The sequence below is a fragment of the Tribolium castaneum genome, chromosome 4, assembly GCF_031307605.1.
Source record: "Tribolium castaneum strain GA2 chromosome 4, icTriCast1.1, whole genome shotgun sequence".
Lineage (NCBI taxonomy): Eukaryota > Metazoa > Arthropoda > Insecta > Coleoptera > Tenebrionidae > Tribolium > Tribolium castaneum.
This window is the reverse complement of record NC_087397.1, coordinates 22,428,776-22,456,039: the sequence shown is the minus strand read 5'-3', so window position 1 is coordinate 22,456,039 and position 27,264 is coordinate 22,428,776. Positions and strand designations below refer to the sequence as shown.

Sequence of the window (27,264 nt, the reverse complement as noted above, 5' to 3'; positions counted from 1 at the left end):
TTGTAGAGAATTAAATTTTCTTTAAAAAAGTCCTCGAGACCATATCTCCATTTAGGCCCCAAAGTCATTGAAAGACGTTCAAGTGATAGATTTCCTTCATTTTGCCGGTGGTCAAATATTGGAAAATGAATTTATACCTAAACCGTTAAAGATAGACATATCGAGTCGGAGAATTTTTTGTAAAAAATTTAATTCTCTACAATCTCGTTTCTTTCACTTTTTTGTATCTTCAACCGTATTCGCTGCGTTTGCAAAAATATCAGTCGAAACACAAATTGATAATTTTAAACGATAATTTTTTGCGCACTATCGCCTATTTATTAAAACGCTGCGAATACGGCTGAAGATATTAAAAAGCGTATGGAATGAGGTCGTAGAGAATTAAATTGCTGACTTTTTTAAAGGAAATTTAATTCTCTACAACTTTCATTTGAACATTCTTCTTGTATCTTTAACCGTACTCGCAGCGTTTTGAAAAATACGAGAAAAATCGCTAATTTTAAATTTTAAATATTTATTTTTTCATGTTTCATAAAACTTTTAGTCGTCAGCTTTTCTCGGTTTGTTGAGAATGTAAAGCTCAACATTTCTGTATTTTTTTCCACGTCAGTAGTGAATTGGTTGAATTTAAATTAATTGAAAACGATTTGTCACCGAGAAATTATAACGTTCGAAGCGCCCTTATTTTACTCTGCCGTACTATTTATTTATTTTTTTTTTTGGTACAGAATATCGTGTGATTGTGTGTCTCGTTTCGTCTCCTAGTTATAGTCCTTCGTAATCTAAATTTAGCCGTTTTCGAAATATTCAGAATTTTTTGAAAATTTTTGATTTGCACCTTTGACTCGGTAATTTTGCCGTTTTTAGAGTTTTACAAATCGTATTGTGACAATTAAAAAAAGCTTAGTATATCTTTGCCTCAGTGTCTTCAAAATTGGAGAAAATGTTTACAAATTCCAATATCTTAACGTTATTTTTGGACAACTTCAAAAAGCTAGGAGTCAATTTTTTCAAACAGAATGCTCCAATTTTTATTTCACTAAATGGAAAAAAATAATTTTGTAACGATCTGTATTAGTATTCTTTATATTTGTCTGTGTAATTTTCAAGTTATGTTGGTTTTCTTTGACATTGCCGAAAATTCCTTACTAAGTAGTCAAAGATATTTTTGCACAGTTTGACAAAAAAACATTTCTCATTGATAACCATATGTTCTGTTATAAATGTTGCTTTCCTTTCCGTTAAAACTAAATAAATTCATTTGATTTAGATTTGATAAAGTCATATGAGTTCAAGAGACTTTATTTATCCCTATTCAATAACTATTAACCATTGATTTAACCTATCTATCACTGATGATCTATCACTGTCCAATGTTGTTCAATGAAAATGCTTTCAACATGTCGGCACTTCCGGTTATACCGGAAGTCGTTATCAACTTTCTTATTTTAAATGGAAAGCTATGTTTATCATTTTGGATTAGTTGAGTTATTTTAAAGGAGTTTTTATCAGCTTTCCCTATACCTAAGTTTAATCGTTTTCGAAAGATTTAAGATTAAAAAAAATGAATTTGAACCTGTCACTTAAAAAATCGGTAACTTTATTAGTTTTAGAGATTTCGAAATCATCTTGAGTGTGTTCAAAATTGGAAAAGAAATTAATAAACCCAAAAACTTAAGGTTAAGTTTGGACACTCTCAAGTAATGACTTGGTTTTTTCAAATGGCATGTTTCAATTTTTATTTTATTAGATGGAAGAGAATTTTTTTCTGCATCGATCTGTATTATCATTCCCTGTACCTATACCCTATCTGTGATAATTTTCAAGTTATGTTAGTTTTTTTGATACTGTAGAAATATTCTTACCAACCACAGGTATTTTTGCATAATTTGCCATAAAACTATTTCTCATTAAACAAACGACAAACTCTGTTCAAAATTGTATTGTCCTTCCTTTGAAAACAAAATAAATTTATTGATTGTTGATTTAAAAAACTTTAATTTCTCACATTCTTTATTCTTTCTCTCGTTACCATGGTAGCCTACGAGAATAGACCTATGGCTTATAAATTTCTCAATTTCAACAAAAAGTTATTGTAACATGAACACTAATAAACATACCTATAGGGAAACCTAAACAATAATGCATTAATGCAGAATTAAATTCTTTACGATTTAATGAAAGAAAACTAGTGGCACTTCATTTGAAAAAATTAAGTTATAAGTGCTTAAATTTTTGAAAACTTAACTTTAAACATTAGGGGTTTATTACTCCTTTTTAGAAATTTAAAAACACCAAAGGAAAAATCTAGTCTTTCTCTTTCAAACGAGTTTTTTTAACTGGAAAGCGCAGATCTAAAAAAATCTAAAAACCCTAAATATTTCGTAAACGGCTGAATTTAGGTATAGGAAAAGCTTATGAAAACTACTTTAAAATAACTCTACTAATTCGAAAACGCATTAAAAAATATATTTTTTTCATTTAAAATAAAGAAATTGACAGCGACTTCCGTGTAACCGGAAGTGTCACCTTCTTAAAAATATTTTCATTCAGTAGGTCCTAAGAAATTATAGTTGAACAAAAATTTTCAGATGACTATTATTAGAACTACCAACACATCTAATGTGGCGTTTAGACGGACCTTTTACAGTGTATCATTAATTTAAAAATAATTAAAAAAAAATAACACAAGTGCTCAACATTCCAAAAAAAAGCTTTCTTGATCTTAAAAATATGCTAACGATCCCAATCATCAGTGAATGAAAATGCAATGTTTACTGTAACAAGAAATAAATTGGGATGTTTTAAGAAAATTTATTAATAATGTTGGGATATTGCATAAAATATTTGTCAATATACGATTGGCATGTTATCTAGACTGCATCACACAGTTATTTGCATTCCAAGTACCTGATGGTAAGTGACTTTTTATTAAGGATGAGAATTTGTAAAATGCAGCCAAGCTTGAACTTGGCACAGAACATATCTAAGCTTTACGTTTTCTTACAAATAAATCATACGTGATTTTGTGACGATTTATAATAAGAGTAGTATACTCTATCGGTATGATATTTTCCAACAACAACGTTTCAAAACTGGTTTCAGTTTTCATGTGACAGCAGGGTGATAATGTTTGCCATGAATTGCAACAATTTTTCATAACATTTTGAGCTTTAAAGTCTTAATGGTAAAACCAAAACATACTTTCTCTTATAGGAAATAATAGGTAGTTGCTTAGTAGCACAACTTACATATAAATTTACTCAAGCTCGTAAGTAGTACGCTGTCAAGAATTAAAATTAATTTTAATTTCTGTGTTTTATGTAAAAATAATGTTTACGTAAAGTACTGTCTACAAAAGTTAGAAATGTTTATTATAATTTTGTTAAAAAAGTTTGTTTTAAAATCGTCTTTACATACATAAATAGTTGAATTTGCAATAACAGATAATACTCTATTTGTAATTATTTGTTACTAGTATTATTATTGCAATAATTTATAAATACAGCAATGTTTTTTTACATCATTTTTTAAATTATTGTAATTTAAACATTTGTTTTTTGCAGATAGTAATATTATAAAAATACCTACAACATAACCACAACAAAAACATGTTCAATAAACTCGACATATTCATAACCGCACTTTCTTACTTTCCCACTTTCAACGCTTGTAGGGAAGAGAACATTATTACTTTTGTGTTCCGTAATAAAATTGAATTTTTATTATATTATAAGCAGTAAAGACAAGGTAAGATATAAAAGGCTACAAATCTTATGTGAAAAACAAAACTAAAACTTAATTTCTAAAAAAAAAAAATGTGAAAAAATGGTGGAGGCGCCAGGTAAAAGTTTAGGGGGCGAATACTAAAAATAAAAAAAAATAAATAAAATTTTATAAATTTTATAAAACATATTCTCTTGCTTTGTTTTTAATTTATTAGCTCAATTGTCAGATAAATTCCGGGTGAGTTATTCGTGGTATAATTTTTATTCAGGGTGTTTCGTCTAAACCCAACATTAGAAGTATTGAAAGTTCTAATAGATATTTATCTGAAAGTTGATACTCAGTCATAATCCGGCAAGTTCTGCTCAATGAAAATATTTTAAGATGGCAGCACTTCCGGTTATACCGGATATTAATTTTCTTATTTTAAATGGAAAGCTAAATTTTTCGCTGCGTTTTTGGATTAGTTGAATTATTTTTAGGAAGTTTATCTTAGATTTCTCTATACCTAAGTTTAACCGTTTTTAAGATATTTAGTATTTTTTTTGCATTTGCACTTGTTAATTAAAAAATCGGTAAATCTCGTACTTTTAGAGTCTTCAAAATCATATTTGGAAAATTAAAAAAGAAGGTTTATATCTGTTTTTCAGTATATTCAAACTGAAAATAAAGTTATAAACCTAAAAGTTTTAAGGTTAAGTTTGGAAAATTTGAAGTACTCGTAACTTAATTTTTTCAAATGGAATGTCCCAATTTTTATTTTACTAGGTGGAAGACAATTTTATTCTGCATCGATCTGTATTAATATTCCCTATACCTACCTGTCATAGTTTTCAAGTATTTTTTTTCGTCATTATAGGAAATTTCTTATTAATCACAGCCATGTTTGCATAGTTTGCCATGAAAACAATTCTGATTAAACAAACGACCAATTCTGTTCAAAATTGTGTTATCTATCCCCTAAGAACAAAATAAATTTATTGAATGTTGGTTTAAAAAACTATAATTTCGCATATTCTTTATTTCGGTTCTATGGCAAATAAAGTTTTCAATTCTATCAAAAATTTATTGAAAATTGAAAACTATGAAACATAATTATAAGGAATACAGATCGATGCAGTACTAAATTCTCTACCATTTAGTGAAATAACAATTTTGGCATTTTATTAAAAAAAATGAGTTGTAGGTGCTTAAATTTATACAAACTTAACTATAAAAGTTTAGAGTTTGTTGTTTTCTTTTACAAATTTGAAAACATAAAAGGAAAGATCTAGGCTTCTTCATTCAAATGAGCTGAAAAATATTTCCGAAGTCTTAAAAATGGCACAGTTTTCGATTTTTGAACTGAAACGTGCAAATTCAAAAAAAATTAAAATCCAAAAATATTTCGTGTACGGCTAAATTTAAGTATAGGAAAAGCTTATAAAAACTATCTTAAAATAATTCTAGTAATGCAAAAACGCATTAAAAATATAGCTTTTTATTTAAAATAAGGAAGTTGATAGCGAATTCCGGTATAACCGAAAGTGCTGCCATCTTAAAAATATTTTCATTAAACAAAACCTAAAAGATTATGGTTGTGCACAAATTTTCAGATGACTATTATTATTAGAACTCCCAAAACTTCTAATGTGGGGTTTAGACTGAGCACCCTGTAGATACAATTATTACAACAATGTATTTTTACAAACTTAATCTCCATGATGAAGTTATCCGAGGATTGTAAATGCAGCCCTAAAAATAAGATACACACAAAATAGCCCACAAAATATTAAAAAAACTCAATAAACCCGCTAAAATCCATGAGTGGTCTTAAGTAACACACGGTATCAAATTAATATCTGTTTTTATTTCGTACGTAAAATCTCGGGTTTAAAAAGTCGTCAAGTTCTTATTGATCATATTTTAAAGTTTGCGAAATCGTAAATTATGGTTATCTTGTTCTCAACACCACTTTAAATTCAATTTAGTTTCACACCGCCAAGAAGTAAAATACTAGTAGTCAGACTCAAGAGCATGTAGCGTACGAATTGCTGCTGTAAAATGTATGGATAGCTATTGGCACGCTGGTCCATTGGCCACGTCGCACTTATACGATGATATCGTCGTCCACCACTCTCACTTTTCCGAATCATTACTTGCTTTACTCCCTGTCTTATGATTCCTTTTCTTCAATGGCGACGCTGAAACTACCACACAAAAAAACTTCAATGCTTATTTATACTCACAGAATTTGTAAGTTTTGTCGTCAAAACTATTTGACTTTGTAACGTTTATCTGAAAATAATTTTTAATAAAGCTTGCTCGTAGGGTTAGAAGTTTGTTAGGCAAGACTGAAGCTCTTATTATTAGACTCAACAATGCTGTGCTTGATTATATACGATTCTGTCCTATTTATTTTTACTAAAAACTCCGCGTTGTATGTCCTTGCATAGCCATCAGCAAAATTGTTTTTTTTTTGTTAAACTCTAACGGCTGTTTTGATGTTTTGTGTTATCTGAAAACAAGAGTTCCCATTCTTTTAGATAACGAGCAGAAAATCGTAAAAAAATTTGTTTGTTATTCGGAGAAATATTGTATAAGATACAAACCCTTAGTCTTACCTATACTTATTTTCAAATGTACAGGATGTTTTAGGAATGAATTACAACAAAAAAATATTTTTTTTTAATGAAACACTCTAAATTTTTTAGAGTGACACTTTATATGTAGATATTAATAATAAGCGTGTAAAAATACAAGATTAAAGTTCAAGGGCAGTCTTTATACAACGAGCGTATGCGAATGGCATACCTAAACAGTCAAGAACTTTAAGAGTTTTCGCATGTGTTATTAAATTTTTTTGTTGAAACATTTTAATTTAAAACACAATACGTTGCTATCGGAAACGTGTTTTAAAATAATGTTTATAATCTAGGATTCAAAAATGAAAAAGAAGCGTTAAAATGGTACCAACAAAAAAGTATTTTACATGCAAAAATATTAATTAACTTATTTTTTTTAATTATTCTACTTACTCTTTCTTTCCTAAAGTTAAAGGTTAAAGTTTTTTTTGGAATTTTTAGTTTTAATGTAATAATGCTAATAACTGAACAAAATCGGCTTGCAAAAATTTGAAGACATCAGCGTTTTTATTATTTTTGACGAATCATCTGCTCAATTTTTCTGACTTCTACAGAACATAAATCAGCTTATGTAAAGGATCTTTGATTGCCAAAAATAGCCTATCACAAATCAGTTCTTAAGGCTTTGTTAATTTTTTTGATTTGCTCCTCATTTTTTTCAGAATATTTTGGTTTAGTATTGGAGGCTTTGTTCTTATTTACACGAATTATTTTTTGACGAATTATTGGTAAAACGTGTTTTTTTTTAGAAAATAAAGCTTACACAAATGCTTTTTGTCTGTACCCGTAAAAATTCTGAACTCTTAATTATTTCTTAGGGCTTTAATAAAATTTTTAGTTTTTTTTAAATATTTAGTGTTGACCAATTCTTAAACGAATTATCTGTAAAAAAAGTTTTTTAAAAAGATCCTGGTCTGCAAAAAATACTTAACCGACAATAGCTTGTGTCTTATGCTTTTTATTTAGTTTTCTAAAAACATTTTTGGACTGGCAGTTAAAAAATAGTAAAACGACAATCATAAAAAAAATAGAAAAATAAGCGTTCTGCAAGTGTTTTAGGCTAATAAGATACAAATTTATATAGAAAAATCTACAACCAGGAGTTAAAGGTTTCTTAGTGATGAATTAAAAAAAGAAATGATTTTCTTTTTGCTGTTATATTTCATTTTTTTCCAATTTTGTTTCTTAAAATTTTTCATTCTATAAGTCGTTTAGTTTTCCTAGTCTTTTAATCTTACACAATTGCTCTCCTTGTCAGTTCTCCCTATTTTATTGATCTATTTGTTTTTCAAAATACGTTTTCTAGACCAGTTAAAGGTTTCTTAAATATTTTTATAGTAGGTTACATATTTCTTAAAATAAATTTAGAAGGACTTAGCGTAAAACTTAATGCTTTTTAATTTTCCGATTTCTGCTTTGCTTATAGCAAAATATAATTTTATTTTATTTTCCTTCTCTTTTCTTCTTGTCAAGCGTTTTTGTAATTTATCTTTAGAGTTTTTTGTTTTTTTATTCATGTTTCTTGACTATGTTTATTGTTTTGTAATTATTAATTAACCTTTCATTGTCTTTCGTTTTATTTTATTTTTTGTTTATTTATTTTTTGGTGTCTGCTTCTTACTGTTTGTTGTTCTTTTTCATTTAATTAGCTTTTGATTTTTAATGAATGGCACTCAATTTTGTGCACAATTGTTTCAGGTGCAAAAATAAAAAATGGGTTGCTCCATTTATTCGACTGGCAACAAACTTTTTAATTTTTTTATTACAGTTATGTTAAGTATCCTGTTAATTTGAACTTTCTTCTTTAAATTGGTTGAAGTCATACTTTTCTAGGATTCTAAGTTTTTATGTAATGTTTTTGTCAAAAAATCAAATTATTTCAAAAACTAAGCAAAATTAACCTGTAACAATTTTTTAGTTTTCTCATTATATTAATTAATAATAGTAATAATAATACCAATAATAATAATAATAATTTATTTATTTTGGTGTTGATCAGTTCTTAAGTGAATCATCTGTAAAAACATTTTTTTAAAAGACTTTGGTCTGCAAAAAATATTATCGCTTCTTTGTGCCTTTGTGTATTTTTTTATTTTGCTAAAAACATTTTAGATTAGCTTTGGAAAAATAATGAACTGACAATAAAAAAAAAATTAAAACAAGCGTTCTGCAAGTGTTTGGTCTAATAAATTAAAAATTTAGATAGAAAAATCTACAATCAAGAGTTAAAGGATTTTTTTTTATCTTTCTTCTTAAACTTTTTCATTGTATGAGTCGTTTATTAGCTGATTCAAAACTATAAAAACGCCAACGTCGCATTTTCTCTCGAAATTAGCCGTTATAAATTATTCACGCACTTCAAGGAAAAACATCAGTATTTAAAGTTACATTCAAAGATGCGAAAAATATAAGGTGTTTCATTTTAAAAACATAAGTTTGTATTATGTTTAATTTACAAAACATCTTGTATAGGTACTTATAATTATAGATGAGTCTGAGGTTTAGAATCAATGACTTTTGTTAAAAATTCAATGCTTTCCACACTTTAATTTAAATAAATATTAAGAAAAATGTTATGCTCCTCAGTCTACATCATTACTTTGTTAAAATGTTCTTAAGGTTATGTTTTTTTATGTGAGTATTTTTTGTGAGATTTTAAGTTTTGTTGCTAAATTATTTACTAAAACGATTGGTTTATGACTGAAAAAATTTTAGTAAAAGCAATTGAGCGGATCAAGTGCTATAAAATGGCACAAAAGACGTTTCCAGTTGAAAAACCCACACCTCGAATTAAAGCAAGCATCAATACTGCTCTCCATTCAATGGTGCATAGAATTCTGGATAGAAGCCAAACAGAATGGGTCAATCCTTTAAATGGATTTACACTTGAGGGTGGCTTTTCTTATATAAATTGTATAGAAATGTAACAAAAACCGACTAATAACAGTTGACGGAAGCACTCACATGCAATGTGGACGGAATATCTCGATTACAGTGCTTTCACCAGAAGATTTATAGCTTTTTGTTAATCTAGACCTCTATAAACATATGATAATGTAACACAGCCTCGAATAATATCGATAAATCTGGGCAAAACCGTTGGATTTGTAAGATTAGATGGGTTCAAATCTTTTTTTTAACACTTTTGACGTTCCATTATTCAGCTCATCCTCTTGTAGAATCCGACTCATTTATACTCTTCGACAATTTAAGGAGGAAGCCGACAAAAAAAGGTTCTTTGTTTAATTTCAATTTAGTGGAAGTGTTGATTCATTCTAAATTCCTTTTATGTAGTTTTCAGTGATTACTTTTTCCCCCATCAGGGATAAAAATATGCAAGCACGCAGGTAAATATATTAAAGTAAACATCATTTTGTTCGCTCGTGTTACGTCACATGTTTCGTAAATAAATTTATTTGAAGAGCTTTAATTACGTTTAGTAAAGTCATTTTGGTGATCCATTAGATTAATTACCTAGTCTACAAAGCTTCTTGTATCACAAATTTAATTACAATACGACCAATGAGAACGCGTTTAATTGTTTTAATCGAATGTATTGTTTGTACATGTATTAAAATAAGCGTTCTTTTCTTCGGGAAATATGTATTTGTCTGCGTAACAAAAAAAAATATTTTTCTAATGGTGGTGTTTATTTTATGAGCCGAAAGTGATATTCTTTCTGCACTTCAGATATTGGGTGTCTTACCAAGTTGTTAATAGTTTATTATGTATCAAGCTTTAGTTACGAGTTTTATTATGAAAATAAATGACTCAGAAATTTATCAAACGAGTTGCGTAGTAAAATTTTTCTACGACTGAAACAATTTAAAAATTATTTTATGCCATTGAAAAATCAAGAACTAATCTTAGTCCGTGACTAAAACGCACAAAATCAAAGATCTTTTATTAGCCTCATAAAAACATGTACATTTTAAAGTAAGAAGTAAAAAAAATCGATTACTGAAACAATAGTTGGATTTTAAAAATTTTTTAGTTAAATATCTTTTGTGAAATCAGCAAAAGACACAACAGTTTTTTTAAACATTTTAAATGCCCTTTATATGAAAAAATAAAAATTTGTTTCATTTAAGAATGTCAAATTATTCAACCTTTAACTGAAATTGTTGAAGTTTGAAAGCTCATTGATAAATGTTAAGTTCTTTATTTAGACTGACTCAATTTAGTTTTTTTATTATTCGTGATTTTGTTATCATAAATTTTTAGAAAAAGCGTGTTCTTGTCAAAAATTAAAAAAATCAACTAACAAAAGTTTAGCTTAAAATCGTCAGTGTTAAAAATTATCTCTAACAACGCAAAAAATATAAGGTGCTTCATTTAAAAATTATTTTTTATTTTATTGTAATTTATTTCTAAAGCACCGTGTATACTTAAAAACAGGGTGCTCAAAAACTGGCGCACCAACTCAATGGTACGGTGTTAAGAAGCACGTGTAGATTACGGGAAAAATCTTTAAAAAATTCATATTTAAAAAAATCTGGGGTTACAAATTTATTTTCTTAACTTCTTCAGTTTTTATTATTCTCTTTATTGTTTTTATGTTTCACAATACATAATCATTCCCTTACAAAATGATGAATAATCATTTTAAAATTTGCTATACAGGATGATCGCGAAGTTGAGGTGTTTCTTTTAACATGTCACCTTGTGCATTATTCTAAGGAGTTTTAGCTTCAAACGTCTTGGTAAAATGTTTTTATTAACGGAGACAATTTTTCTTGTTTTCTAAAATTTGGAGTCTAGCCCTGACTATGATTAGCGTTTCAAGATAATTTACTTTATTACTGTGGATACCAGATTTTCAACAATTATTCTCTTTTTTTATTATTTTTTAATTCTCTGCGGAATTTTTAATGTCTAGTATTTCTGTTGTTGATTATATCATAAATATTCTGGTTACCAACTTATTTCCTGGTTTGGCATATTTCAGTTATTTTTGATTAACACCAATGACTTTTTCAGTTCTTGTCAATTCGTAGATTTGAAGAAAGTCGGCTTAAAAAATTTCTGAAAAATGGAGTTATTGTATCATTGTTATGATTAACATTTTACTGAGGTGTTTTGGGCAAAAACTCTTAAGAACAGTGCACGGTATCAGCTGTTAAAAGAACGCCTCAATTTCGCGAGCACCCTATAACTTTATAACAGTTTTTGAATTTAAAAAATTAAAAGTTATCAAAGAATCAAAATTTCTAAAAAATACTATGTAGTATTATTTTTATTGTTGTTTAGTGATCACGATTGTTAAACAAAGTTGCCATATACAGGGTGTATTAGAAACACTTTTCTATTTGTAATTTTTCAAATTAAAATATTCTAAAAGATAACATACTGAAACGTGTACCCGCTTATGAGTACAAAAATAAAAGATCCGAACTGTTTTCGTTGTGATAGATACGGACAATTTAAACAATTTAAAACAACAATGAAAATTGTTGCAATGATTACAAAATAATTGATAAACATATTTTTGTGTTTCACACTAAGTAATCGTTCCCTAACCAAATGGTTAATAATTATTTTTAAATTTTCTGTCAGACTTTAGCAGCTTTTTGAATTTAAAAAAATTAAAATTCATCAAAAAAATCACGGTTTGTTGATGTGCCAACACTGGGAATTTTTTTCTAGGAAACCGTTTAAAAATAATTTATTTTTTTTGTTGATCAAATTCTCTTGCGTTTATGAATGTTACACAACGTTGCCACATATTATTTATTTAAAATTCTTTATTTATTAATAACTTTAATACGTATAAACATATTTTTTTACTAGAATTAATGCGCCGGTTCTTGAGCACCCGGTATAATTCTAGACGATACAAGGGGTTAATATTTATTAATAAATATTTTTACATTTAATGGTCAGGTCAGGTCACAATAAAATTTAATTTAATGAGACCTCACTTTACTTGACTATTAATTAATGGACTTCAATCTATTTTAACAAAATTTTTGATACTTATTCTTGAGAAAATTTTGTAACATAGTTGATTATCTGATTGAATTGCATTATCGCCCCCTAAACGTAAAACATAAAACATATTTCAACCCATTTCGATAATTTTTCGGTCTATTTTTTTGTAAAATAATTTCAGTTTTGTACTTTTTTCATCTTTTGTGTTTAATCACCAGAAAAAGTCAAAATTGACACAATTTTCGATCCCCCTCTGAAATTTTTTGGGTAAGTTTTGACGAAATTTTGTTCTTTATAATTGCATTTTTCAATGAAAATCGTGATAAAATAACTTAAACGTGCTAATACTTAAGAGTCTTGCTGTTTGATGAAGTTCTAAAGCACATTTAGGATTTTTTTTAACTGCCTCCATTTATAATTTTGGTGCAGCAATTTTTTAGAAAGAATGTGCTAATGAAATCCAATCAATTAAAGTTTATCTAAAAATCATTAGTATTAAAAACTACATCCAGAAATGCATAGAATTTAGGATGTACTAATTAAAAGAAATTATTAGTTTTTGATATTTTTTGAGGAGCATTAGCGATCCTAATTCCACCATTTTTCAATTTATTGTTTTTTGAACTTTGGATGAAGAATATTCAAACAAAACGCCAAAAAAATGTAATTTTTGCTTCAGTTTTGAGATTTTTTAAACTTTCGCAAAAACAATCCTTCGGCATCTGAAAAAACTAAAAACTTCGACATTTCGATTCAATTCCGAAATAATATTTTAAATAATTTTGGACAAAATGTTACTAAATATGTTTTTGAATGAAAAACGTGCTAATGTAACGCAAAATTGCTAAATTGCAAAAATTGCTTTATTTTTAAATAATTTAAAAACCTTCAGTTACTCTTTTCTGAAACTCTACTAAAGTTCAACTGCGCTTTCAAATAAATATGAGTTAATGCTAAAATATCCGAAAATCCAAAATAGTCGATCCAGTTTGGTAATTTTTGAAAAATTTTAAAAATATTTACGTTTATGAAAAACGAAGTAAAATGTTTAAGATAACAAAACACTTTTTAAAATTCGATAAGAAATTCCAAGTTTTCGACACTTTTCATATCATGTCTTCAGAATGCTTTCTCAGTAATAAATTGTCTGTGTAGTAGCTGTTTCAAAACTATAGAAACGCGAACGTCGCATTTTCTTTCAAAATTGGCTGTTATGAATTGTTCATGCACCTTAAAAAATAATAGTTTAAAAAAATAATATTCTAATTCTATTCCTATTCCTATTCCTATTCCTATCCCTATTCCTATTCCTATTCCTATTCTAATAAAAGAAAATAATTAAATTTTTAAACTTATTGGTTTGCAACTTTTCGATCTAAACCGACGATTTTTTAAGCAATTTTGACGCAAAGTAAAAAAATAGCTCCTGTACGGTTATTTCCACAATTTTGTAAAGCAAAGGTATAGCTGAAAAATTGAGATAGTTTTAAATTTTACAAAAATATAAAATGTATTTGTTGCCTATTTATATCTGAATTGAAAGCAAATGAGAGAAAAACTTTCAATTTTATTTCTTCATCAATCAAATTCGCTTTTGGGATCATGTCAAAAACACCGTTCTAGACTTGACCCATGTCTGAATTGCAAATTCGGTTTGTTCAAAGACCCTGCAATGTTGTTTACTACTTGAAAACTAGGTCGTTAGGACACGACAACTACTACGAGTTCACATTGGTGCTTGAAAATTGTTCTTGGTATATTTTTTTTTGCTGTCTAGGTGGAAAACTCGCTGGAGTTAATTTGATTTAAATGTGCGGAAACTTGGGTATTTATACTCAAAGCTATAATTTATTAAGTTTAGACGTAAAAAAGCGTTTAATGCTCGTAAATTCGCTGTCCGTGATATACGAGTATGAATAGTTTAGCGAGAGACCGTTGCTTGTGGCGGGTGAAATTGAGCGCGTAATCTTGCTCAGAAATGAGATTTTCGCTGATGTTTTTCAACAAGATTTTTCTTATGACTTTTTATAGACTCCTACAGGACATAATTTTTATACCGGATAATGTACTTAACCATAAATGTAAGAAAGCTACTCACTTTTACCTGAATGTGTGGTAAAGTCTGAATCCCTTTTAAGTAGTGCATCTTGAAGTCATAGCACGCTACTTACAAGAATTGTTTTTTGTGCTCCCATTACAAAGCGCTATAAATTTCATTCATGAATTATCTTGTTTTAGAAAAAGTTACAAGTAGGTAAAAGTTGTAAATGAAAAAATTAAAAAAAAAATGCGGTACTAAACGAAAAACTGTCTCAGCCGACATGAAAAACAATATATTAAATAAACTTTTTTTATTTTATTTTTGTTTTTTTATTTTCAAGCAAGTCAATTAATGTTTGAAATAATAATCTACGTTCTTCGTGAAAAACAGACTAAAAAATTCATAAATTTTTAATCAAATTTTAATAGAATGACAAAATTTTGTAAAAAACAAACTGAAGTATTATCACGTTAGAACGAAAATTGTGTGATTTCTGCATTTTACAAATTTTGAAACACGTTTTTTAGATAGAAATTAAATTTTTGTTAAATTTCGCTAAAAGTAGGTAAGTAGCTTTCAACTTGAGATTTATTTATTATTGTACAAGAATTATTTATAACAATAAATTTTAATCAAAAGTAATGTTATAAGTTTATGTGTTTTTCTTGATCATTTAGACATTTTTCACAGCTAATATCTCAGTTTTTTGCCCAAGATTTTGTTTAAAAAAAATTGTATCAAAAATTATCTTATTTTTGTTAAAAACGCACCCAAAATTCACCTACTTAACGATAGTAAGTTTGGTGTTGTTTTAGTTTTTTAAAGGCTTGCTGAGGGAAAACCTAAGTTTAAAAAATACCTAATACTGCGAATTTCATCAAAAATTATGTTATCTAATCGAATTTTGGTCAAGACTGCTTTATTATAAGAAGTAGCTTAAATACACCCAAAAATTATAAAATAAAAGAAAATTTATTGATGTTTCGTTTTTCAATTTAGCTAAAAATTTCGTCAAAAGAAATCGGAAAACTGCTACATTTGGTCAAAAATCATTTTCTGTGCTAAAATTTTAAGTTTACATATGTCTCTAAAAAGAACCGAAAAATCACCAAATTAAGCCTGAAATTACTTTGCTTTTTTTTGAGAATTTTTCAGCCAAAAACGAAAATATTTGCAAACTGTATTCTAACTAAACCGAAAAATCAACAAAATTTGGTCAAAATAAAATGTAATTTTTGATTTTGTTTGACTGGTTAGCACACTGAATTTCTCTCAAAAAATTTCGCTAAAAGAGACTAAAAAATCACCACAGTTAAACGAAACTTATGTTAGTTTAATCTTATTTTAGTTAATTTAGTTCGTTTTTGAACCTGAAACTTTTTTTATTTTGCACTTTTTTTGTATCCTATCTGGTTTATTTTTGAGCGAAATTTTGTTACGTATAAGTTGAAAAGAATCAAAATTTACGGTCCAATATCTAATCCTAAGAATTCGTTCATATCACAGTATGTGACTTCCTGTTTAATACGTTTCAGGGTAAAAATTATTTTGTTAGTTTTATCCTGGTTTAAGTGTAGCTTATTCGAAACCAACCAACTTTGGATTTTCTCATACTGCACTGACAGTGTAAACAGGTGTCAGACAGACCTATATTAGTGTCATCTGCAAAAAGTATTAAATTAACCTCAGGTTTAAATTTTGAGAGATCATTAGTATACAAAACAGAAGTAAAAGTGACCCTAAAATGGAGCCTTGCGGGACACCATGTTCTACTCTAACTTCACCAGAAGTTCACCATTAATGCTAACCTTTTGAAACCGATTACTTGCCTTTATCACTCGATTTCCTATATTTTTGATCACAATTTCTTTAAGAACAAGCTAAAAAAAAACAAAATTTGGTCATTTTAAGTTTCATTTTTATTTTGGGTAACTGTACAACTATAATCACGACAATAACATTTGATGTAAAACTATCAAAAAGTACGTTAGACAACATATGCAGCAAATTGCTCATTTCCCGTCACTTGCAGCGTATGAGCAAATTGAAATCGACAAGTGCTTTGCAACTTTATCAAATCTCATTGTGCTTTCGTTGCAGGAGGAAGCATCCCAGGAATAGAATTATCGATGCCGCCTTCCCACATCGCCTTGAGCGGCGACCTCCACATCCAAATTACTTCATCGTCTTTTCCACCACTAATGCTGCAATTATCTCGACTCGAAGGCAACATCGCCCAGCCCCTAACCACTTTTCCCGTTCTACCCGAAGCGCGCGCTCTTTCCCTCAATACGACAATTGTGAAAATACCTTGCGGATACTTTTCCAAAGGCGGCCAGTATTACATACTTATTAAGAAGCAACCAATTGGTGGCAGCAATTCAACTCTTGTTGGAGACGACGATTCGGTTATCACACGAAGTTTGGACGTACGGTGGCCAATGCCTCAACTATCGGTGACACCGGAACATATACAAACTTATCCGGAGACTCCGGTGATGGCGATTCTCGAGTTTCCGGAAGTGGTGTGTCCTCCGGTGACGGACAGTCCGATTAGTGCGATACCGGAGTTTTGGTTAGAGTTACATTATTGCGGCCATTCGTTGCTTACCTGTGATAATGACGATAACAGACAGAATAATTCAAATGTTCAGGTGAGTGTGTGTAGAGAACGCTTGTCATCTTAATTGGAATGTTGTGTATAGGTATTGGATCAAGTGCGGGGATTTGGAGGAAGGCGGGTGTTTACACTTAGGTGTGAACTCTTTGGTTTAGCTGGATTTTATGCACTTTTTCTACGACCGACTGCTACTACACAATTACTGCCTCATACTGCTGCCTACGTCAAGGTAATTAGTTTACGTTTTGAAATTAATTATATTTTATGACAGCGCCCTTCATTAAGGGTATTTTACATTATGTGAAGGGTTCTCTCTTATTGGTTTTACTATTATGTTACTTGCAAACAAATAATTAACATCTCGATGGTCCGGTTTTCTATTTTATATATTTTGTTATCCCACTGCAAAATTTAGACATATTTTTGATACATTCTTTCAAAACTTTTAAAACTTTCTAGAGTCCATAAAAGTACAAGAAAATGTCAATTAATTTGATTTTCAAATTTTTAATATTTCTAGACTTTAGTCGATTTTTGGTACTCGGATTGTTCTGCTCTATTCTACAGCCTGTTCCGTCCAAGTATAAAAGTATAAAAGTATTAAAATATCTAACAAGATTTTCATTTGAAAGTTGGTACTTAACCATAATCCTTTAAGTTTTGCTCAATAATCATATTTTCAAAATGGCGGCACTTCCGGTTATATCGGAACTCGTTATCAACTTTCTTTTATTATAAATGGAAAGCTATGTTTTTTACTACATTTTTGAATTAGTTGAGTAATTTTAAGGTTGTTTTTATCAGCTTTCTCTATACCTAAGTTTACCCGTTTTCGAAATATTTGAAATTTGTAAAAACATTTTGGATTTGCACCTGTCACTTAAAAAATCGGTAACTATCATAGTTTTAAAGATTTCGAAATCATATTTGGAGAATTAAAAGAGAAAGCCCATATCTGTTCTCCAGTGTGTTCAAAATTGGGAAAGAAATTGATAAACCCAAAAATTTTAAGGTTAAGTTTGAACAACTTCAAGTACCCATAACTTAATTTTTTCATGTGAGAAGTCCCAATTTTTATTTTACTAGATGTAGGAGATGTTTTTTTGTATCGGTCTGTATTAGCATTCCCTACACATAACTCTGACAATTTCCAAGTTATATTGTTTTTTCTGACATTGTAGAAAATTTCTTACTAACCACAGCTATTTTTGTATAGTTTGCCATAAAAACATTTCTCATTAAACAAATGACAAGATCTGTTCAAAACACAATAAATTCATTAAATGTTGCTGAAAAAACTTCCCACATTTATTTCTCTTGTTTCCATGGCAACTTATGAGATAAGGGCTATGGCTGATGAATTTCTCAAACATTTGGGGTTTGTTATTCGTTTTTAGAAATTAGAAAACACCAGAGGAAAAATCTAAGTTTTCTTTTTTAAATGAGCTAAAAAATATTTCCAAATTTTAAAAAATGGCAGTTTGATTTTTGAACTAAAAGGTCCAAATCCAAAAAACAAACCTAAATATTTCGTGAACTACCTTCAAATAACTCTAGTAATCCAAAAACGCATTAAAAATATAGATTTCCGTTTAAAATAAGATAGTTGATAGCAACTTTCAGTATAACCAGAAGTGTCACCATCTGAAAAATATTTTTTATGAGAAGTGACAGTTCATGTCAATTTTTTTATTGTTTGACCTGCTACCAACCCATTAGCAAAAAAAACTAAATTATTAAAAATAATAATTTTTAAGATTTTTTGAGAGATTCGTTACAAAAAATATTGTACCTAACTCGTTTGTAAAGTAATTTCCCACATTCGCTTTTCATACGGTACTCGCTGTGCTCGTGCAGCAAACAAAGTGTTCATGTGGGATATTTCACTTTCCAATCTAGTTAGGTAAATAACTATTAATGAGCAGGAGCTAAACTTCACTTATAAAGTGAAGTTTAGACGGAATAGCATGTATTCTATTCTTAAAAAGTTCTTTTTATTTAGACTATTGTTATAGGACTAATAATCATAGATAAAATTGCTAATATAAGTAAAAATAGTAATAAAAATAAGAAAACAATTAAATATTTTGCAAATCGCTTAACACTAGTAGATTTCGCAGATCATTTTGCATACTAGGCTCTTATTAAAATACATAGTTCAGTTTTTAAGAATAGTTTTGCCATAAATAAAAAAATTAATTAAATTAAAAAGTTCTTGGTGTTCGGAGCGCTAATCGTGCTATAAATTCGGAACTATAAGATCTAATTCTCTTAAGTTTATTACTTTTGTAAAGCTGTTTTAATTGTCTATCTTTTTCAGAAAAGACTGATGTCGTGAAACTAATTGTTTTTAAAAATTCATAACTAAAACACTTTCTGGAATTTTGCAATTTCATTAACGGAATTTGTTTCCCCAGGTCATTTTATATGCGTTTTTATTAATGCAATTCAATTTTTTTTAAGTTGTGTCGTAATTAAAAAATAACAATTGAAAAATTTTCGGCTGTCTCAAAGAAAATTCATAACTCGAAAACTAAAAGCCGTAGAATAAAACGGTATGGCCTAGTAAATTCTACGATTTAATAATAATAATAATAATGTTTATTAATGTTTAAAGACTACACTGGTCATAACACAAGTCAATAAGAGGGCTTACCAAGAACATAAATGACATAAAATACAATCATCATACATAATATATATATATACAAAGTTAATACATAACATCACATTTAAAATCATTAAAATACTCATCATATGAGTAAAAAGTTTTTTTACAGAGGTATCTTTTTATAACCTTTTTAAATTTATTTGTCTTTAGCTTAGCAATATCATCAGGCAACGCATTAAAAAATTTTATTCCTAGGTTTCCGGTGCCGTTTTCGGAGCTTTTTAAGCGAATACTGTGTAGGCAAATTTTATCTCTGTGACGTGTACTATATTCGTGAATGTTACTATGTGATTTAAAATTCTCTATGCTAAATTTTATATAATTTAAACACTGATAAATATACATACAAGGAACAATAAGTATATTAAAATTCCTGAAAACATATTTGCAGTCTTCTCTATATTTTAGACCTCCTACTATACGGATAGCTCGACGTTGTAATCTGAAAATTGTAGAAATGGAAGCAGAATGACCCCATACTAATAGTCCATAACTGATGTGACACTGGCATAATGAATAAAATGCAGTTTTTAGAGTTTCAGGAGGAACTTGATCTATTAAATTGCGAAGTGCAAAAATACCACTACAAAGTAATTTTGCAACCTTTTCTGAATGTGTATTAAACCTCAGTGAGGAGTCAAGAAAGATTCCTAAAAATTTTGTAGAACCTTCCACAAAATCTATTTTTTTTTTATTGAAAAAACCAATGTATTTGTTTTATTTTTGTTTAATGTTAATTTATTGGATTCGAACCAAGACAAAGCCTTTGACTGTGCATCATCTACGATTTTTAACGCTGTAGACAAATTTTCGTTTTTTTCCATTATAGTTGTATCATCTGCAAAATGTATACTTTTATTTTCCATATATGAAGAAAAATCATTTATATAAATAATAAAAAGAAGTGGCCCAAGTACAGAGCCTTGGGGCACTCCTAATTCAACACGATTTTTGCCTGAGTCAATTCCTTTGTGTCTTACAAGCTGTGATCTGTTGCTTAAAAATGATGCTATCATTTTACAACTACTAGGTAGCAAGTTATAAAAATATAATTTTCGTAATAAAATGTGGTGATGAACGCAGTCAAAAGCCTTGGAGAGGTCAAGAAAAGTTCCTATACCATAGCTTCCTTCTTCCAAACAATCTGTCATATATTTTACAAATTTGGTAACTGCACTAATTGTATTTCGGCCCTGTCTAAATCCAAATTGACTGTCTGTGAATAGATTATTGACTTCAAAATGATGAACTAATTGCAAGTATAAGACTTTTTCAAGTACTTTGAAAAAAATTGGAAGTAAAGATATTGGTCTATAGTTATTAACAACGTTAACGTCCCCTTGTTTCAAGAGTGGTATTACCACAGCTATTTTCAGACAGTCTGGAAAAATAGAAGTAGTAATACAAAAATTAATTAAACGAGTTAAAGGAGACACTATAAGATCTTTAATATACTTAATAATACGAGTGTTTAAGTTATATATATATATCCATAGAGTTACTAGATTTCATGTTATTTATAATATCGCGAACTGTAGCGCAGGAAACCTCAGAGAATGCAAAATTTACTCTAGAATCTAAATCTGAACAATGAAACATCATTATATTTATGGGATCTATTGCTTTATCTGATAGTTAATTTACGTGTTACGCTAGTTTATTTACATTAAAATTTTTAAACTTTTAGCCTATACTTTTTGATAATTACATTCTTTCAAAAAAAGTAAAAAATTGTTTTTGTAATTGAATTGGCTAAGTTTTATGCACTTTTACTTCTAGAGCCTTTAAGAGTAGAAAACAATCAATGATTCAATTTTATATTTTTGTGATTTTTCGATTTTTGTTGAAGTTTTGATCGATTTTAGGTAACCGATCGGGTAATAAGACTAATACGATCGGAACTATTAGACTTAACCCGTTAAGTTTATTATCTTTCGAAAACACTTTTAATTATCTATTTTTTTTTTAAGACTATTGTCGTGAGACTAATGGTTTTTGTGAAAATAGCTCATATACACAAAAATAGATAAAAAAATTACAAAAAAAATATAATTTTTTAATTAAAAAACCACTAAAAATTTTGCAACTTGCTTAACGCCAGTAGATTCCCCGAATTATTTTACACACTAGGCTTTTATTAAAATATATCGTTTAATGTTTCCGAATCGATTTGCCGTAGGTAAGTGACAAAATATCATTAATAAAAATAAAAAAAATTCGGGTGTTTGGAGCGTTTGTCTATCTTTTTCAGAAAAAAACTGATGTCGTGAAACTAACAAATTTTGAAAAAAAAATGCTCATATAAGCAAAAATAAGTAAAAAATTCAAATAAAAATTCATAACTAAAAAAACTGTTAGAGATTTTGTAATTTGGTTGAAACCAATCGATTTCCTTAAGTATTTTACTTAGATTTTTATCGAAACAGTTCCATTTTTTACATAGTTGTACCGTAATTAAGAAAATAATAATAATTATTTAATTTAAATAATAATAATAATTGTTATGCTTCGTCTTACTTATTACACTAGTTTTTTACAACATCAAAAGTTTTGTAATTATTTAAATTGTAGTGGTCATTTAACTTATCTTTTAGTCGATTCTAGTAAATTTCACTTTTATTAAAGTCCTCAATTTTGTTTCGGGCTTCAGTATTAAAACTTTACGTTGTAAAATTATATCTAAATAGATATTATTTATAACTAAAAATATAGATGATTCGAAAAAGGTAAATTTTAATTTTGTTATTGTATTTTTTTATTTTTTTTTTCTTGCTTACTATTTTACTATATATTTAACGCCCAATTCACCGTATGTTTAGTGTGTAGTGTATATTTAAACCAGAACATTTATATTAAATATGAAATGACACTTGACCCCTAAGTTCCGAATTACCTTCACAACTTGAATACAACCAGAATTAGGAGGGCTCAAGTTTTCGCATTGAATCTCCTTACAGTAGTCCAATTAGAGCAAAGTTAAACTACTAACACGTAGGTATAACTTTTGACAAAATGAATCTTTATGGTCGGAAGTGATCCATCACTAATAACCTCGACATTTCGCACGAAAGCAAGCAACATAAAGCGATCTGTTTTTGTATAAATTAAATGCTACACAACCCTTTTTTCTCTCTTTTTCTTCAAATAATAAAATTAAAGAAAACAGGCTTTGCTTAAATGTTTTTTGTAAGTAAATTGAATTTGCTTCCACCCTAAATTGACAATATTTAATTATCGAAGTGGTTATAATGAATGTCGTTAATGAAAATCTGATAGTAAATTCAATTTACATTGTTTTGTGCTTGGTTTTGTCTAAACTCCGAGCAGGAACTAATCGTTTAACATTATAGAGTTTTAGGAGATGATTTACTCCGCTGGCTCGTATTGTAACTAGTGTATAGAAGCTACTAAAAATTGAATAAGAAAAACTTTTTAAGAATATTATACTTGGATGAAAAACAACCACACGAATATTGAAATTTCATTGTGTCTTGGACTTGGAGCGTGTTTTTGATACACTGCCAAAAAGCCAAGCCAAGTTTTTAAGATTTAAAAAGTTTTAAGTTTTTTTAATTCTATGCAGTTTGTAACAATACAAAATATTTATTTCGAATTACTGGAACGCAAGTAGTATTTTTTTATTATATACTAAGGTATCATCTGCATTTTGAGATTATTTATTTCCAAAGCGATAATTTTTACTGGAAAATATAAAACCGGTAAAATAAAACACATGATAGTATTATTTTTCATGTTTTTGTACAAAACTAAATGTTTAAAAACCTTTTATGACAACAAAGAGCAAATTTATTGGAAATTAAACATCAAAATAACCCTTTAACAAATAGAATGCATTTAAAGTTAAACTTTAGATTTTACGCAAAAAAAAGTTACATAAGTTTTTCTTAATAATCGGTCATGGTTGTAAGAAAACATCAAATATCTAAAAAAGTGAAAAAAAAATTTGTAGTTTGTACTGTAGCCTGCTAAATCTTATTTTAGTGCTGTCTACAATAAATATACACATAAATATACAAAAAATAAATTAAAATACCTTTACTCATTAAAACTAAGTTTCTTCGTCTGTCTATTTTTAAGACGTTTTGTAAACCAATAAACGAAGAGCTTCATTTCTATAGTTTTGTTTTTCCCCAGTTCTTTTTTCTAGTTCTTTTTTTCTCTAGCTCTGTTCTTCTTTAGCTCTGCTCTTCTCTATCTCATCTCTTATGTGGCTTTTTTCGTTACTTTGTTTTCTTTGTTCACTCTGTTGTCAAGTTTTTTTTTTCTCTAGCTTTTCCATTTTCTTCTTCCATTTTCTCTTCTCATTTTCACTCCGACTTTTCTGTTTTTTAACTCTTATATTTTCTTTATTTCTCTACTTCTCGAGCTCTCCTCTTCTTTTTTCTAACTTTTATTTTTCTAAGCTTCTCTCCTTTTTACTTTATCTCTTTATTTGTGCGTCTAGGTTGGAAAATTTATGTTTTTTTAAACTGGTTCTTTTGCAAAATTTTCTTTTGACTTTAAATCGAAAGTTAGATTTTTTGTTAGAGATTGCCTTTATTATGGAAAAGATGTTTCTATAAAAAATTTAAATTTAAAATTGATCAAATCTTGTGTTTACATCGTCGTATCTTCCTTCTAGATTAAGTTTAAACTTTTTTTTACAAAATATTACTCAATGAATATGGATTTTCCCCGTTAATAGCAAACTCTCGTTTCTGAATAACATTAGTTTTTGAGATAGCTATAGAAAACTAAACTTTTAGTATTTACTCATTTTCAAAAGTTGTTGAAATTAGCCATATCTGAAATAAGAACAATGCTGGTATAAAAAAATGAAAAAGGAGTTAATGTTTCAAATTTATTTTTCCTTTGGTATGAATATAATAACAATGTTATTGGCCATAGAAATAAATAAAATCGACTGATGTATACTATACAATGTACAAGGTGCTGCATTTTGGATGTCCGAATAGTAAATGTCCGAAACCAAAAGATTTAGAGAAAAACAAGTGACACATTCTTGGATCCGTTTTTTGAGAAAAGAATTTTGGTCGAAACCGCATCTCACTATCGTCTTTTGTTTTCGACTTGTAAACAAATGTTGACATTTCAGCGAAATCTTAAAAAATTTATATCTTTCTTATTATGAAAGATACACGTTTGACACAAAGACATTATGCAGGCACTTTTTTACAGAAACTTTAATAATGTCATCAGCGGTTTTTTTAAATCATTCGTTTAGCTGTAATAACATAAAGTTGTAATTTTTTAAATAGGAATCATAGTTGGCTATGTCATTTTTAAAAATCGTATTTTTTTCTGAACTAAAAACAATATAAATAGAGTTTGATATTTTTATATACTTTTGATAAAAAATATATTTAAAATGTTTGAAAGTACTTGGCCATGGAAAAATTATTTCACATAAAAGGTGTGAATAATCTAGAAATTTTGTGAACGGTTATGTTCATTATACCAACACGTGAACTTATAAAAATAAGCTATGTTTAAGTTTTTTCAATTAAACAAATATACAATTGTCGCAGATTTTAATTACATAAAAAATGTGCAGAAAACTGAAAACACTTTTTTTATGATATAGTGAAGTAGTGCAATGGAGGTGACGTTGATAATGTTATGTATTTTTTTACCGCAGATGGGATTTGGTTTTGGTGTTTGGATTGACATTTTTTTGTAAAATAAAATTTTATTGACAGGCAATCATACAATTAATAAGATTTATCTTTCTTCGACGTTTCATGTTTAATTAGAATGTCAATGTAAGCTTGCCATTTTAAATCTAAAAAAAAATGATTTTTATTAATCGCAAAAATTTGGTCTAATAATGATTTATTATGCTGATTTTGAATAAATTAGTGTTTAAAAAATCATTAAAGTATAAATACTTGTTGGGTAATGTATTTTTCATAGAAAATACATATTTCATAGAAAATTCAAAATTTTTTCATGGCCTACTATAAATGTTATGTTTTTTATTAAATATTTAAAAATCTTATATTACACAAATAGACATATCAAATCAAAAAAAATATAAGCTCTTCAAGAATATTACAGCCGCCTATGATTCTTATTAAAAAAAAATAATTTTAATGTTGTTACAGCTTAATAAATGGTTAAAAAATCGATGATCGATGTTGTCTTTGTTTAAAATGTGTACCTTTTATAATAAGAAAGATATAAATTTTTTAAAATTTTGCTAAAATGTTAACTTTTGTTTATAAGTCGAAAACATTTTTTATCTTCTCGAAAAACGCACCTGAGAATATATCACTTGTTTTTCTCTAAACCCCTTAATTTTGAAGATTCCCTATCGCACCTCCAAAATCAGCATCATGTACAGTATGTTATTTTAATTTTTTGCGGTAAGCAAAATAAAACAATGTTGTGGCAATACGTGTCCAAAAAATAGGTGGCAAAAATATTCTTCTAGTAGACTCACCCTGTATGTACTTTATAATTGAAAAGTATTGTTTGCTGATCATCGCTGGTCAACAAATAAAATTATTTACACATTGATTGATTAAAAAAATGTTGTTCCAGGCCGATTGGAGCGAGCAGTTCGTGTTTAATGTCCATGCCCGAAGCATTCTGCCTTGTGACGGCCACAGCGGCATCAAAGTCCTGTTCCAATACCCGTCGTGTATTCTGGCATCAGGGGACCGAGTCCGAGTTTTCGCTCGGTTGCGAGCCAATGTTGCATCACTGGCACCCCCAACATCCCTCGAATATGTGGCAGAAAAGCGAGTTATCAGAGGACAGCACAGTTTGCACTTTGATTGTGATTTATTCACCGAACGCTATGTCGAATATTGCTTCGTGTATGTGAGCCAAGCAATCAACGAAGCTGTCGCTGACGTGAGGATGGATTGCGTGCCCACCCTTCCTGTCACAGGTACGTGGAGGCGATGCCATGTTGAAAGGAACCCCTTCAATAAATCTGTAACCGACTGAAAGCGGTAAAATATTTACAGGAGCACTTTGGCAAGGTCGCGCCAAACGCTCCATTTTGCATGTTTAAAAAAATCGAACGCTTTGTGAAGATTATTGCCGTTTAAATTTATTCACGACCTACTGCAGTTACAAATTTAAAGACGGGTGTGTTACGTGTCGTATGAACACGATGAGCGAAGCGAAGAGTGCTCAAAAAAATAGTGCAACACTGGATGTGTAATTGTATATGTTGCAGCCACTTGATGAAGTCGGCCATGTCATGAAATATCTTTCATGTTTCTCTTAACTTTATTATTTGTACATATTTTAAAAGCGTATTTATACGAGGTGAGTCTAAATTCCATCATAATCTGTGTACTGGAGTATCTTCAATATGTGTATAAACCAAAACTGTAGTTCAAAATTGCAAACACGTAAAGTAAAATTTTCCTTAATTAGAAATAGAAATAGAAATAGTTTAATTGGTATCTAAAAACAGTGTGTCATAATACAAGTCAATGAAATAAGAAAACGTACAAACTAAATAAAAAACTTACAAGTCAATATAATTACAGCGAAAATATTCATCAAAGTTATAGACACAATTCACAATTAAAAAATCTTTTAGCTTTCTTTTAAAAACATATAAAGATAAGTTACAAAAACTAGTTGGCAACATATTATAAAATTTAGTGCA

The 27,264-nt window shown here is 28.6% G+C and overlaps 1 protein-coding gene across 4 annotated transcripts in view; it reads left to right on the top strand.

Moving 5' to 3' along the window:
* gogo (golden goal) overlaps positions 1-27,264 on the top strand; it is a 198,205-nt gene that overhangs the window by 118,172 nt on the left and 52,769 nt on the right. For all 4 annotated transcript variants that reach the window (XM_015982210.2, XM_008195134.3, XM_015982209.2 and 1 more), the window contains exons 3-5: positions 16,423-16,976; positions 17,028-17,171; positions 26,178-26,529. In XM_015982210.2, coding sequence (XP_015837696.1) covers positions 16,423-16,976; positions 17,028-17,171; positions 26,178-26,529 — 1,050 coding nt within the window. The remainder of the gene's footprint in view (positions 1-16,422; positions 16,977-17,027; positions 17,172-26,177; positions 26,530-27,264) is intronic.